This window comes from Pogoniulus pusillus, chromosome 27 (assembly GCF_015220805.1).
Source record: "Pogoniulus pusillus isolate bPogPus1 chromosome 27, bPogPus1.pri, whole genome shotgun sequence".
Classification (NCBI taxonomy): domain Eukaryota; kingdom Metazoa; phylum Chordata; class Aves; order Piciformes; family Lybiidae; genus Pogoniulus; species Pogoniulus pusillus.
The window spans coordinates 13,233,341-13,249,083 of NC_087290.1; the positions used below are offsets into that span (position 1 = coordinate 13,233,341).

The window sequence follows — 15,743 nt, forward strand, 5'->3', positions numbered from 1 at the left end:
AGGAAGAGCCCAGGAGGAGCAGTTCTGCCTCCAGCAATCCCAGAGATGTGTAAGATTTGTTAGCACAGGGAGTGCTCAGCATGTGCTGCTGTGGTCTGTAAGCACCGTCTAAAGCATGCAACAGGCTTGCTGGGCAAATGGAAATGCACCCTCTGGGGCATGGCCTCTCTGCTGTCAGCAGCATCAAGCTGGTGAGGATGAGATAAAGCTGGTTGGAAAGGAGAGGTCCCTGGCATCTGTCTCCGTGGCAGGTGCTGGCCAGGGGCAAGCAGCCATCCAGAGCCTGTGGCCTCAGCACAGCCTCACCATATGCAGATTTAAACCTTGAAGGGAGACATTTCACAGGGCGAGACCCCTTCCAGACAGAGCTGGAGGGCCTGCAGGGCAGTTCCCTAGCCTCAGAGCTGGAAGCAACTGTTTACATGTTCAAGGTGTGCTAGTTTGAGCAAATTGACTGGATTCACCTTCACCATCTCTTGCTTCAGTAACTCTCCTGGTAGGACTCCAGACTGCTGACTTCCATCTTCACTTGTTCCTAACAAGATGACACAAGGGAATGTTTGGGGGGAGTGAGACAAGCCTGTGAAACACTGTGGTGATGTCACCACCTCTCTTACTGCTGTGCTTCTTGGTGGATCCTTTCTTTGTGCTCAGACACACAAATACAACTAGAAAAGGTCCCAGGGACCAGCTTAATTCTGCACCCAGCTCCGTGAGGATCTGGATAATTAAATAATTCTGGACACATACCACATAGGCTTGATTTGGGTACAAGCATAAATAAGCAATACATGAGAAGTCTTCTCTAGTTTTTCACAGAATCATAGAATCAGCCAAGTTGGAAGAGACCTCCAAGATCATCCAGTCCAACCTAGCACCCAGCCCTAGCCAATCAACTAGACCATGGCACTAAGTGCCTCATCCAGGCTTTTCTTGAACACCTCCAGGGATAGCGACTCCACCACCTCCCTGGGCAGCCAGTTCCAGTGCCAATCACTCTCCCTGCCAACAACTTCCTCCTAACATCCAGCCTAGACCTCCCCTGGCACAACTTGAGACTGTGTCCCCTTTTTTAAAGGTCTTTTGGAGCCATATTGCTGCTGACCATGATGAGGCACTCCAGGGCAGAGGGATCAATAGCCTTTGCACCACAGCTAGTTTATGGTGCTCAGCAAATGGGGAATGCAGGATTGAGGGCACTTAACAGCCCAACAGCAGACTTCAGCCTGTATAAATCAGAATGCTTTCACATTTCCTGAAAGACACCACCACAAGCTGCCCAGGCAGAGCCTACTATTTATTCTTGCAACAATCAATTGGACTTTTTTTTTCCCCCTCCTTAAATATTTGCAGTCAATTTTCATCTTTTATAAAACATCTGCCTCTCGCTGCAAACCAAGCCCCTGACTTTGTTGCCAGAGTGCAAGGGAATTGTTCCCTTCTGTAAATCTGAGTTCCAGGAATGTCTCTCTTCACTATTTACAGGGAAAGTCACCTCAGAATGTATTCCATGCTGCTACCAAGAATTAACGTGTGCTGTGACGACAGCCAGAGTCTCCAAGTCAAACCAAGGGCCTTGCTGAGTGCAGGAGCAGAAGGAAGTCCATTTTGTTCTCCAGTTCTTCACTGTGCTTTTGGCTATTTTAAATCCTGCATTCAAGAGCTCTTACCTCAGGTTGCATCTTTATTTATACTGTCAGAATTTTGCCTCCACTCTAGCACGAAAGGACATCATTTTGTGCTTCTGCCTACCCAGAAGAAAAACAAATTAACATCCCCAAGAAGGAAAGTGGAAGTGGATGTTTATTTGTCTTGTTATCCACGTATGCTACTTTTGTGAGTCACAAAGAGTAAACAGTTGGCCGGGTACTGTGTAAGCAGGCTGGAGAAGAATTTGTGTGTGCTGCCTTGGGTATTTTTAGTTGCTGCTGGAGATCGGCAGCAAAAGCCTTCAGATGCAACAGAAGATCTTAAATAGTTTGTAAAAAGAAATGAAAATGTATTATTTTAAAGGATAAAACACAACCATGCATTGCAGTCTCTATCACCACAGAATTGCAGATGATCTCTGTCTTTGAAATGGACACTGCAGCTGCAATAAAGTAAGGATCTGCATCAGGCTGGTCCTTCTGCCAGGGCAAGGTGTAGATCACCGTGCAAAATCCTACCTTTAGACCAACACACAGGTTTGGAGAGGCGAAATTTTCCCTGCTGTTCGGTGGTCAAAGGGTAGAAATTTGGCTTACAACGATTTCTTGAGTAACTAATTCCAAGGAAGACTTTTAAAGCAAGCTTCTGTTTTAAGAGGCATCTCGCCCTGTACTTTTAAACGTGGAGGGGTATTTGCCTCTCTCTCTTTCTCGCTCTCTCTCTCTTTCCCTGGCTCCGTAGGGTGAGCACCGGTAAATATTTACAGACAGGAGTGCCAGAGGGAGGCTGCCCCTTGCCAGTTTTCCTGTGTACAGCCTCACGTCCCTTTATTTCCTTCGTGAGAGGAGACGAAGCACCACGCCTGGCCCTTTTCTCTGCCCAAAGCCAGCAGCTCCTTCTGCAGGTCCCCGCTCCACCCCGACCCGCAAATCGGAGCTCAGCCGTAGGGTGCAGCCTCAAGCCTTGTTTCCCCAGCCAGCTCCTGGCACCGCCCGTACGAGCAGCGCTCACCCTGCCCGCTGCCGGTGTTCCCGGGGGAAAGGAGCACAGCGGCCGATGCAGGGGCAGACGCCTGCCGGGCGCGCCTCCGGAGGCTGCCCGGGCGGAAGCGCCAGCCCCAGGCCCAGCTGCTCTCCCCATCTCTTGGGGGCCGGAGGCTGGACCCAGCGACCCGTCCGGGTCCAGCAGCCCTGGAGGCAGAGCAGCCCAGCGGGCAGAGCAAGGCAGATCAGTGCCGTGCCTCGCTAGGCTCCTTTCCTGCACGTTCTGAGCATGGAACGGATGGGAGGGAAAAGAACGGACACCCCCAGCCCGAGCCACGCTTCCAGCACCGGCCCGGGACCGGCACACTCGCGTCACCGCCCACCGCGGGCAGCGCATGTGCCGCGGCCCCTCTCCGCCCCCCGCCCGGCCCCGCCGCCGCGCAGCCGCAGCCTGAGGCTCCGCCGCCTGTCTCGGCGCTCCCCCTGGCGCGGCGGCCGCGGCGCTGCTGCTCGGGCGGGCGGGGGCGGCCTGCGCTCCCGCTTCCGGTGTGGTGTCATGGCGGGCCCTGGGCACTGATGGCTGCGGGGAGCTGAGGGCCTCGGAGCGCGCCAGGGATACGGAGACCCTCCCCTCGCCCGGCGCCTCTCCTGCCGCCCTCCCTGCGGGGATCCGCCCCCCTCCCTGGCCGGGCAGGCCGGGGGGGACATGGCGGCCCACAAGCCGGTGGAGTGGGTGCAGGCCGTGGTGAACCGCTTCGATGAGCAGGTAGCGGGGGCGGCCGTAAGGAGGGGCCGGGGCCGGCGGAGGAGCAGGGGCGGCGCGGGCAGGGCTGGGGCCGGCTGCTGCCGGAGCCGAGGGGCCTCTGCGGGGCCGGGGGCTGCAGGCGCGGGCTGCTGCGGGCGGGGAGGGTGCGAGCAGCGGCGGAGGTTGCCTCGCTACTCGGGGCGGAGGCGGCGAGTGGGAGCGCTGCCTCCTGCCTTCTCCCCTTACCGCCGGTTTCCTGGGGGCCGAGGAAGCGGGGCCGCCCCCGGCACCCGGCTCAGCGGCGAGTCCCCGGGGCTCAGCCCCGGCCGGGGGGCGGCGGCTCGCTGCGCCCATTGTGCTGGGCAGGGTGGTTGGGTGGGGCCGGGTGCTGCCCGCCGGCGTCTTACCCCTCCCAGTCAACCCGGGGTATCCCACCGCTGTCCGGAGGGGGCTCCCCGGTGCCAGGCTGCTCCAGGTGCAGTGGCGTAGCCATCGGCTCCGTGCAGGGAGGACTGAGGTGCCCGGTTCCTCTTAGCTGCGGCTCCCCCACCTCTGCCAAAAGTGTGTTTGCTTTCCCTAGACATTGCCGTGAGATGACAGCCTTGCTTGACATCCTCTTGTGCATCAGAAAGGAGATAAAGCCTCAAGGACCAGCTTAAGGAGGGCTGCTTGGAACTGCTCAGGCAATTCCACCTTGTTCCCCGGAGCATAACGGGATGCCAGCCTGACATCTCAGCCCTGCACTGGGAGCACGCTTGTGTGGGATGAAGAGGGTTTCTAGCCAGTGCTGTTGTAGTGCTAGATACTGACTTCTCTTTACGCCAGTCAGTGCTAGTGGCTTGGAGAAGGATTTTCTGAATGGAAAGAAGAGGGATTTGTGTGCCTTAGACTGTATTTCTCTGATCCACATGCAGAAACTGCTTACTGGGATTAGGTGGCATGACTCTGGCAGTGGGGCTAAGCTTTGTGCTTAGACTCTGCATTTTCACTCCCAAGATGCTTCCCTGACGTGTGTCCATGTGAGCTCAGTCGAGGCTGAATGATCAGGTTCTGTGTTGGCTGCCTCATTTTGTGAGCACAGCCTTTTGTGTCACACAGGACACAGCTCCCTGAGAGCCTGCTCAGGGTAACACCTCTCCAGACCTGGTTCTGCAGATTGAATTTAGTTCACCTGCCTTGCAGTGGCCTTTGCCTGTTAACTGCCCGCAGAAGACTCTGCCCTGGCTTAAAAACATTGAGCTGTTCCTTTTTACATCCAGGATAGAGCTGTAGTGAATGAAGTTTATTTAGAAAAGGAGAAATCAAACTTTGTCTTTTGACATTAAAGTGATGCAGATTTTTCCAATACATTTAAGGCACATTTGCATAGTTAACTTATTCCCCCCTCCTTATCTTGAGTCATAGATCATTTTTTCCATAAGCTTAACAAGCATGGTCCTGATTATGCTCCCAATAATGCAGAAAATGTTTCTTTGTGCACTGGTGTTAAAAGGCCCTAAGGCTTCTTCGCCTGCTTTGTTATGTATATTGTGGAATTGGGCTTTGCCAACATCTGTTAGGAGTTAAGAACTTCGTCTTTTTGAACAGAGTTAGTTCCCTGTCCATTTTCTGGGATGATTGCAGATAGGTGTGTGAGGGGAATCCTCTCTTGACAGGAAGAAGTCTGTTCTGATTTTGGAGATAATAAAATGCTGGGGTCGCAGGGGTAATGTACTGGTGCTGACCATTGGAGTCAGGATATGTGACAGGTGCTGGTGATGACATTTTGATCAGTTGATTGCCTGTTTTTGTTTACCCAGTGCAATTTGTCGTTTCCATACCCACTCAAGTGAGTGAAGCAGTGAAGCTAGGACAAGACATTCATCTCTGCTCTTTGTGTGAACTTTGCTCTCTCCCTCATTTCAACTTGACATTCTTAATGCTGTTGCCTGCTTTTTGTGCACCATTTCCTCTGCCTTGCCTGGACAGTGATCTTCAGGGTGGAAAGGTGACTCTGCTTAGTTGAACATCCAAACACCAGGTTGTTGTGACACCATCACTACTAACTAAGCACACTGTCAGTGGATGGTGGTATTGATGTGCTGCTTGCAGCTCCTTACCTTTGTAGAATTAGGTGGTTATGAAGTTACCTGCTTCTTGCCTTTCAGACTGCTCATTTGTGCACCAACTTCACAAGAACATACTGAACAGAAGCACTTTGTTTAGTGGTGGTAACGAGGCTGGGCTGTGCAGAAGCTGCAAGCTTTTCCCACCGCTGATTTCCAGGAGCTAAGAGCCAAGTCAGAGTGTCTGTCACAGTGCTCTGACACAAAGTGAGCTCTTTCATCTTTCTCTGACATAAACCTGAGGCAGCTCTGATCCCATTTTTCTGACCCAGAGTGTGTAATATATTCCCAAAGTGCTGCACTGCACACAGGTGGTGTCTTAAAGAACAGATGATGAGATGGCCCAGGTTTAATGGATGTTCCCTGAGGCCATTAATGAGTGCAGATGATTTGTTGAGCCTTCCTTATTTACCTCAGCAGTTTGGGTGAATACATGTGTGGTCGCAGGGCCAGCTTCTGCTTAACCTTTCCAAAAGACTCATTGTTGTTGTTTTTTAAAGTAACCTCTATAAAATATTGTCAGAGTGCCCTGTTCTTCTGCAGGTTTAGTTGTGATGTGCTTTTACTAGGTAGTGCCCCTTCAGAAGGTGGTGCAGAGGGTGGCTGTAGTTGGGAGGAAGATGCCTGTTTGTTTCTAAAGAGATTTGGATGTAGTGCTGAGTGTGTTTTCTGTCTCTCAGCGGTACCTCTGCATGTTACAGTCTACTGAACAAGTTCCAGTAACTGAAAGGGAGAAGTTTGGAGGATTTCTGTGCTCTTAAGGACAGCACCAGGGATTTTCCCCCTAGATGTTGTTCGTTACTTTCTCCCGAGTCTGACTCCAAGGCACAAGGCTCAGATGCATTCAGGCATCTCAAGCTTTTTACTGGCAATGATGAGCCCATTATAGACAAGTGGAGAATCTCCTTCCCTAAGGCAGTTTGTACCTCGATGCTTTCGATGAGGTAGAGAAGGCAGGGAGAGGGCTCTTCGGTCTTCCACCACTGTGAAGGTCTGGTCTTGGATGTGCTGAGCTGTGCATGATTGGCCAGTGCCTATTGGCTGCACTGGGAGCTTGGTCAGGACAGAACTGTCAGTGGCTGTCAGTCTGAATCCTGTGGCAGGTTGGGCTCCTCTGTCAGACTGGGAATTCTTCACCTCCTGCAAAGTTGTGCCTTGCACAGAATGGTTTGAAATAGTGACTTTGAAGTGACAAAGCACTTAGACTTGCTCCTACCCTCTGAAAAGAAGATCATTCAATACATTTGTGAAATAGAGATGACTAAACTTTGTGTTCATTAATTACAGATGATAAAGAAAATCTGTGGCTTAGTGTTAGACTTCCTGACCAGGGCGAGTGGAACATCTTGCAGATGTTGAAGCCTGGCAGTGGTGGGAGTCTGAAATCAGTGTGCATGTGGCTAAAGATTGTAGCTTATTGCATCAGACTGAAGGATACCTGAAACAGGTGCTGATCTCTGCTACAGCTAGGGAAATCACCCATTGTTCTTAATAATTAACATCTTTGCTCAAAGAAGGATTCCTTTGCTAAAATTTTTGGATAGAAGCATGTCAGTCTAAGCTGAGGCTGCTTCCAAAGGTGCAGCAGTGTTGCATGCCATCAGATCCTGCAGCGTTATTCCTTTCTAGCACCTACTTCAAAGTTTCAAAGACAGTTTTTGTCATCTGCCTGTAGTGATCCTATTAACAGCGCACCTTAAGGTTCCCCACCCCCTTTTCATCTGGAGCAGCCAAATACTTGCCTTCTATTTTAAATGGGCAAAGTTACTGTCTTAACAAATCTGAAGAGACCAAAACACATTTATCTCCACAAAGAGATAGGTGAGACTGGCTGGGAGTAGGAAAAGCTTTGCATTTTCTCTTCAGCAGGATTCCAGACTTCTTGGACATTGCTGTAAGCAGAAAATGGACCAGAGGGGGTTGTGTCTGCCAGGCCCCACTGCAGAAGGGTTGATAGCCTGTGCCATGTTAGTGCTGGGGACAGTCATCCTTCAGATGGCAAACCTGGGTGTCGAGGAAGCTTTGGAATTGCTGCTTTAGTCTGGGGTTCTAAGATGCCATGTGCTGCCAGCCTGGGTATCTCAGCTGGCTTGGTCACCTTTTTTAAGTGAGATTGGGTTTTGTGATTAGTGACTCAATTCACATCTCTCATGAATATGAAAGAACTTAATTTTACAAGTCATGAGAGGAATTTTCATCTTCTGGGTAACAAATACTGATTTTTAAAAACCCAAATCTTTTCCTAGCCATGAATCCAGCTGGAATAGCTTTACCAGTGCTGTCTTCCTGAGGCCACTTGGTCCAGGTCTCTGTTTCTAAGGTTTATCTGTTATTTTATCTGTGTTGTCATCTCCTATGATCCCTGTTGCTTTTTCTCCTCCTGAGTAGTGCTTTGTTGTCTTGGTGTTTAGTAAACCTTGTGTGAATGGCTGGGTTTCAGCCCTCTATCAGCAGCAGGTTAGGGAGGAGCTGTGGGCGGGTCAGCAAGGCTTGTGCTCTAGAAGTCAGAAATGCCTCTCTAGAAACAAAGTTTGACTTCAGCTGTGGTCAGAAGCTGTGTGGGAACAGCTGGGAACCCGCCATGGCTGGTGCAGCCTTGTAGGTACTTGGATGCTCCATCTCAGAGCTTTGCTTTTCTGATGGCTTCAGCAATGCCTGACCTGCGCGCTCTGCTTGTATCCTGAATTCAGGCTACCCTGGCTCTTGGACTGCATTACTGCAGCTGCCAGGCTCAGCTGCTTAATGGCTTTTCCTTGTCTTCTGCAGCAGTGTTGGTTTTCAATTGATCTTCAAAGATTTAAAACTGGACAGCTGGAAGGGTTCCAGATTTGATTACCTGTTCTGCCTTTGCTGCTGAGGCAAGTTGTGGATGAAGATGCCATCGCTTGCTGTCCTCTGTAGCTTGTTTGGCACCCGAATGAGGCAAAGTCAAACTGGGTTAGGGAGAGAGGGTGCACAGTAGCATCCCTCAGTGTGGTTGGGTGTGCACCTGTGTAGTTAGGAAGCTCTTGGCTGTTGTTTCTTACTTTGGTGGAGAAAAGATCTGAGCTGGACTAGTGCACATCCCTTTGCTAAACTGGGGTGACTTCAGAGTGGTGCATGTACAGTTGCCAAAGGCATAGAGTGCCAGGACGAGGACTGATGGCTTCAGACTGGAAGAAGCTGCATTTAGATGAGACATTAGGAAGAAATTCTTCCCCATGGAGATGCTGAGGCACTGAAACAGGTTGCCCAGAGAAGTCATGGAGGCTCCAGCCTTGGAAATGTTCAGAGCCAGGTTAGATGGGACCTTGATCTGGTGGGAGGTGTCCCTGTTTATGGCAGGAATGCTGGAACTGGATGATCTTTAGGGTCTCTTCTAACCAAAACCATTCTGTATGTCCAGAGTTTGAAGCTCCAGATGTATTTAAGCTTTGTGCTTCAACTTCTGGTTACCATTCAAATAAAAGCTATGTGGGACATGGTTTGTGTCAGTCTTTTCCAAAAAGAAAAAAGGCAATGGAAGTAAACTCTTTTTTTAGAAGTCTTTTTTGTTTTACAATGTTTAGCCTGATGGACGTTGGTGTAGAAGTTAAATAGAATCATAGAGTCAGCCAGGTTGGAAGAGACATCCAAGATCATCCAGTCCAACCTAGCACCCAGCCCTATCCAATCAACCAGACCATGGCACTAAGTGCTTCATCCAGGCTTTGCTTGAATATCTCCAGGGATAGCGACTCCACCACCTCCCTGGGCAGCCCATTCCAGTGCCAATCACTCTCTCTGCCAACAACTTCCTCCTAACATCCAGCCTAGACCTCCTGTGGCACACCTTGAGACTGTGTCCCCTTGTTCTGTTGCTGCTTGCCTGGGAGAAGAGACCAACCTCACCTGGCTACAGCCTCCCTTCAGGGAGTTGTAGAGAACAATGAGGTCTGCCCTGAGCCTCCTCTTCTGCAGGCTGCACACCCCCAGCTCCCTCAGCCTCTCCTCACAGGGCTGTGCTCCAGGCCCCTCACCAGCTTTGTCGCCCTCCTGTGGACACATTCAGTACCTCAACATCTCTCTTGAATTGAGGAGCCCAGAACTGGACATAGGACTCAAGGTGTGGCTTGACCAGTGCTGAGTACAGGGCCAGTCCCACTGGCCACACTGTTCCTGATCCAGGCCAGGATGCCATTCGCTCTCCTGGCCACCTGGGCACACTGCTGGCTCGTGTTCAGCTGCTATCTAGCAGCATCCCCAGGTCCCCTTCTGCCTGGCTACTCTCAGCCACTCTGTCCCCAGCCTGTAGTGCTGCTTGGGGTTGTTGTGGCCAAAGTGTAGAACCCTGCACTTGGCCTTGTCCAATCTCATCCCATTGGCCTCTGCCCACCCATCCAGCCTGTCAGGGTCCCTCTGCAGGGCTCTCCTACCCTCCAACAGATCAAGACCTGCTCCTAGCTCGGTGTTTCTTGGCCACTCAGCATGGGCCCTCGTTCTGTTAGGGGATATAAGATGCTCCAGCATGTCAAGAGTACACAAAGGAAATAGCTGAGAAATAAATAAAACCCACCAAAACAACAGTGCTAATATTTCCTTTATATATAGTTTCCTATTTTAAGTGGCAATATAACAAGCAGTTTTCCTTCTAGGTGACCTTGTTGCAGTGGCTGTTGTAGCAGGAAGCTCCAGAAGCGTGTAATAGGATGTTTCTGTAGCATGGAAGCTACAGAACTAGCTCTGTGACAGTTTCTTTGAGAGGCACTTCTGAAGTGTTTTCTCACTCAGTGGGATTGAGCTTTTCTGCTGTTGTCATCACAGAGACTTGAAAATTTGAGTCAGAAGTACTAGGAATGGTGAAATGTGTAATGGAATGCTGCTGGCTGCTGCTAGTGACTGCTGCAAATGCAGGATGAAGGGAACACCAACAGTGCAAACAGAGCTGGAGACAGAGATGCTTTCTTCTGCCTTTCCCAGTTCTGGAAATTATGGAATCATAGAATGGTTCTTGTTGGAAAAGACCTCCAAGGTGATCAAGTCCAGCCACTAACCCAGCACTGCTAGGTCACACCAAACCATGCCCCTCACTTTGAAATGCATCACACTGTTTTAAAGCATTGTGATTTGCAGAAGTGGAAATCACCTTCCTTGTCTTGTGGACTTTGTTGCTCTGGGAGCTTGTCCAGTCAAAGAGCTCTTGTTGGGGGGATGTCTCTTAGTGTGGTTCCTTGAGTGCCAGATGTCCCTCAGCCACTGAGTGGAGAGCAGGCATTCCTTGTGGACCCTCCTGAGGCTCTTGGGTCCTTGGGGTGATATTCCTTGGCAGTTCAGTTATGTTTCTGAGTTAACCTTCTCTTAGCAGACAGCCAGTTTCCATTGTGATCATTCTGCTCTGTGGTACCAAAAGAACTGGTACTTAAAACCCATCGCACAGTTTATATGGAGAGGAAATTGCCCTTGGGCATAAAGACTGAGAGTGTATTAGAAAGGCCATTTCCCTACAAATGGAAGATGTCAGTGCTCAGCAGATGCTCAGCATTTAACGATGTAGTCAAAGCTGATGAGAGAGTAAAAAAGAGATTCCAAATTTGGAGTTCTCTAATACAATTCATCAAACATTTTAAACCTGGGCCTTTAAACTTTTATCAACAGAGACAGTAATAGGAAAAGGTTGGCAGAGATGTCCATGGCTGGTGACAGCAGACTGTATCCTCACCAGCTTTACAGAGGCCCCCAAACTGGAAGGTTGCTCTTTTAGCACTTGCAGCTGTAAGGCATGTTTAATTCTGTGGGATCCTCATTTTTACCTCTCTTAAATTACCTATTCTGGGGTTTGTTTGTTTTTAAGCTCCTTTTTCCAGTTCAAACCCACTGGTTTGTGGCACTGACCTGGAGCTGTCAGTGCCTTTCAGAATCCATGCTGGACAGTCCCAATCAGCACTGGTTAAAACTTGTAGCAGTTAAAGTTTTTCTAGATGATGACCTCCTAGGCCATGCTTTAAAATACAAGTGGCATGTGTGAGCTATAAAGAGAGGGGGCAATGCTGGTGCTCTTTTTATTCCCACAAATCCTCAGCAGGATAAATTCTCCCAAGCAGTCTTTCTTCACCTTGCATGAGGATTCACTTTGGCTGAGGGCAACAAAGAGCTGGTAGGGAGTGGTGGCCTTGGGAAGGGACTTGGTGGAGACTCTTGAAGACTTTTGGTACAGGGAGGGACAAAGTGCCCAGAGTTCACATCTCAGCTCTTTGCAGTCACTCTATCTTCCCTGGGAAAAATGCATTTCTAGGCTGGATTACTGGTGGGTGCAGGGCAAGAGTGGATGATGTTGGGCTCACAGGTTCTCTTTGGCTTGATTTGTGTCTGAGGCTGAGATAGCAGCACCTGGCTCACGGTGGGAATGTGTCTGTGTGGGCCCATGGAGGCTGCTGCTGGTGGTTGTCCTGGTACTGGGTTGTACCTGTTGGCAGGTTCTGTCCTCATGGAACCACTGTTGCCCCCTTCCAGCTCACTTGCTTTGTGTGCTGCTGTGATTTTACCTCCTCTCAGCTTTCAAGATTTTTGTTCTTGAAGGTATTAACCTTATGAAGATTTTTGGTATTTAATGAGCCAATTTTTGAAATAAAGAAACTTTTCTTCTCAGAATTCTATCTTACTCTTGTTTTTGTGCTCCTTTTGATTGCTTTGACATTTGGTTTGTAGGAAATGGATCACAAAATAGAGGTTTAGTTTCAATTCAGAAGAAGGAACAGATGAACTTCAGTATTTCATGTTACAGATCACTGATAGAAAGATGAACAGAGGGAGAATGAAATAATGTGTTTGTAGTTGGCTCTTGGAGAATGTTTTTTGAGGCTGTTTCTAGAGTCTCAGTCATTTTTAAAGATGATCCAAGGGCTGGAACACCTCCACTGTGAGGACAGGCTGAGGGAGTTGGAGGCGTTCAGCCTAGAGAAGACTCCAGAAGACTCAGAGCTGCCTTCCAGTACCTGAAGGGATCCTACAGGAAGGCTGCAGAGAGACTTTTCATGGGGGTGCCTAGAGATGGCCAAAGGAAAATGGTTTGAAGCTGAGGCAGAGCAGGGCTAGACTGGAGCTGAGGAAGAAGTTCTTCAGTAGGAGGGTGGTGAGACTCTGGCACAGGCTGCCCAGGGAGGCTGTGGCTGCCTCCTGCCTAGAGGTGTTCAGGGCCTTGAGCAGCTGAGTCTAGTCGAGAGGCATCCCTGCAGGGAAGTTGGAGCAGATGGTCCCTGAAGTCCCTTCCAACCTGAGCCACTCTGTGATTCTATGCAAACTTCAGTGTAAAAAAGCTCTTAATGCTTCTTTTTGTAGCTTCCAATAAAGGCTGGCCAGCAGAACACCCACACCAAAGTCAGCACGGAGCACAACAAGGAATGTCTCATCAACATTTCCAAGTACAAGTTCTCCCTGGTCATCAGCGGCCTCACTAACATCTTAAAAAATGTCAATAACATGGTGAGTTCTCCTAATTTTGGATTCTTGGGTGGTTTCTTTTTTTTTTTTTCCCCTAAGTGGTTGCTCTTTATTCATATTATCCAAGCTGTCACTTGAAATGGAGCCAAACTATTGCTTGCCTTTGTCACTTTCTTTCTTTTCATCCTGGCGCGCTCAAGTTCACCAGCAGCACTGAGCTGTGTTGCCTGTGAAGGTGCTGGCATAGTTAGGGCAGAGAAGTCTAAAGGGGAATCTCCTGTTAGCCATAGGGAGGTCAGACTGGCACAGTGGGCTTGAGTCAGAGAAGTGTCTTGAGGGTTTGCACCCTGCTGAGACTTAGACTTAGCTGCCCTCTGCCATGTTTTAAAATACAACTGCTGCCTGTGTTCCATCTGTAGGCAATAGAACCAAGACAGTTTTGGCTAAATCTTTTCTGCTTTATTTTGCTGTCTTAATATTGCTGGAACTAGTCCCTGTGGTTGGCAGTAAAACTGGGTGCTAGCTTAAACACTCTGTGGAATTCTGCCTTCATCCTGTATCTGAAGTGTGGCATCTTCTTGGAGGGTCTCATCTGTTTCTTCCTGTGGTCTGTGCTAAATTTTGCAACACTCTCCAGAAGATATGGATTTGTTGTAAGATCAGTTCTCTTAAGATGCTGGCAATGAAATGCATAAGTGGAAAAGAGTCAGCAGTAATTGATACCAAAATAGTTTCTGAGAAGATTTAACCTTCCCTTCTGAGTGGATTTCAGGCCCAAGGGAGGTAAGGGGCTGCAGCCTCCCTCCAGCCTTATCCTGCAGTCACCGTTTGTTAGGCTTGCCATTGCAGACTCAATTTGGCATTTCTGAACTCAAAACCAGAAGAGTAGAGGAGCCATGGCTGACTGTGCTGCTTTGCTACCTTACTGCAGTGCGTTACAAATCAGGGTTTGGTGTCTCAGATGAAACCATGTCTTTTCTGCTTCTAGAGAATATTTGGAGAAACTGCTGAAAAGAATTTGTACCTATCTCAGCTGATTATCTTGGATACACTGGAAAAATGCCTGGCAGGGGTGAGTAGGCTGGCATCAGCAATTGCTAAGTTGGAATCAAATGAACTGGAGAGTACAAGTGAAAAATTTGTGTATCTGTTATTGCTGGTACTAAAGTTAAAACTCATCTGGTTTGAAGTAGGGTTAGTGCCTCCTTAAAAACACTGAAGCTTTCTGTAATGTAACATTGGTCTAATTGCTAAGTTAAGCAGCTGTGGGGTGTGTTTTTTTCTTGCCTAAACTGAGTGTTTTGGGTTTGGTTTTAGCTAATTAGCTTCAAGTAAACTTTTAGAATCATAGAATCAGTCAGGGTTGGAAAGGGACACAAGATCATGTAGTTCCAGCCTCCCTGCCATGGGCAGGGACACCCTACCCTAGATCAGACTGGCCAAAGCCTCATCCAGTCTCACCTTAAACACCTCCAGGGATGGGGCCTTTTGAATTTGCCCTTCCCACTGCTTAGCTAATTTGTGAAGTTACAGATCATGATTTTTCTTTAATCGTGTGCTTAAAAACAGATACCTGAATAACTCCACTCAGAGATTTGTGTGAGCTGGAGAAAAGGGGAAACACAAACCCTGCTGAAGAATTGGATGTGGTGGTGAAACTTCACCAGATTTTTATAAGCTTTGGATACTTGTAGCATACTTTGCTCAATGCCTTTGGGATAGATGCATTAAAACATCCTCACCCTACAACTGGAACAGCAAAAGTAAAGGGGTAGTAAATAATGTTCAGAGGAGCAGAGAATTTAGAACGAGTATTTCACAGAACCACAGAAACATGCAGGGTGGCAAAGCCTCTCAGGATCACCAAGTCCAACCTAGAACCTTACTCTACAAGATTCACCTTAAACCGTATCGCCAAGCACCACATCCAAACGACCCTTAAACACATCCAGGGTTGGTGACTCCATCACCTTGCTGGGCAGCTCATTCCAGTCCCTGACCTTTCTCTCTGTGGAAAAACTTTTTCCCAATGTCTAATCCAAACTTCCCCAGTCTCAGCTTGAGGCCATTCCCCCTTGTTCTGTCTCCAACTACCTGTGAGCAGAGCCCAGCAGCAGTCTCTCCACAATGTCCCTTCAGGTAGTTGTAGACAGCAATGAGATCTGCCCTCAGCCTCCTCTTTTTCACACTAACCATCCCCAGCTCCCTCAGTCACTCCTCATAAGATTTATTCTCCAGGCTCTTCAACAGAGAATTCCAGTTTTCTGATGCTAAGTTTGCTTAAACCTTGGGTTTGTTGAAATCATTTTTCCAAGCACTTGTATGCACAGCAGATACTTTACTATCACCATTCTTAAGATGACTTTTGCAGGTGTTTCCTAGACTGCACTAGTTAACCATGGCCAAACCTCCACTGGGAGTCCTGGCCTGAGCTTTCCAGTCAGAGCTGTGCTGCCAGGCAGTTTGCTGTTACCTTGGGGGATGTGGCTGGCACTGGCCGGCACCGTTGCAGAGCCCAGCTTCAGCTTCACTGTCAGCACAACTTGCAGACAGTGAGAAATGAGAAAAGATTTTTTTTTCCTTAAAGCTGTATTCCTGGATGAATGTCATGAAATCATCTAAGCTCTTTGCTGTTCCCCTGCAACAGTTTTTGAAGGTTTTTTCTTGCTAAGGTAATGACCTCATTACCGTTAGATGTGTCAAGCAGCATATCTTGGGTTACAGTGCTAAAACAGTCTGAATAGCTGTGAATTCTTCTGAATTCCCAGAAGATCCAGGTAAATATATTTTCCAGGATAATTTTCAGCTTTTACAGCTGAGCTAAATAGCTCTTTTTTTTTCATTTGTCACTTTTTTGTGTCTTTG

The 15,743-nt window shown here is 48.7% G+C and overlaps 1 protein-coding gene across 5 annotated transcripts in view; it reads left to right on the forward strand.

Moving 5' to 3' along the window:
* Nucleotides 1-3,117: 3,117 nt before the first annotated feature.
* NF1 (neurofibromin 1) overlaps nucleotides 3,118-15,743 on the forward strand; it is a 98,927-nt gene continuing 86,301 nt past the window's right edge. For 2 of the 5 annotated variants that reach the window (XM_064166252.1, XM_064166248.1), the window contains exons 1-3: nucleotides 3,136-3,399; nucleotides 12,777-12,920; nucleotides 13,867-13,950. In XM_064166252.1, the coding sequence (XP_064022322.1) occupies nucleotides 3,340-3,399; nucleotides 12,777-12,920; nucleotides 13,867-13,950 (288 nt within the window). In that variant the 5' untranslated portion in view covers nucleotides 3,136-3,339. Of the gene's footprint in view, nucleotides 3,400-12,776; nucleotides 12,921-13,866; nucleotides 13,951-15,743 lie in introns of all 5 variants that reach the window. The other 3 variants (XM_064166251.1, XM_064166250.1, XM_064166249.1) reach the window with 3 other exon arrangements.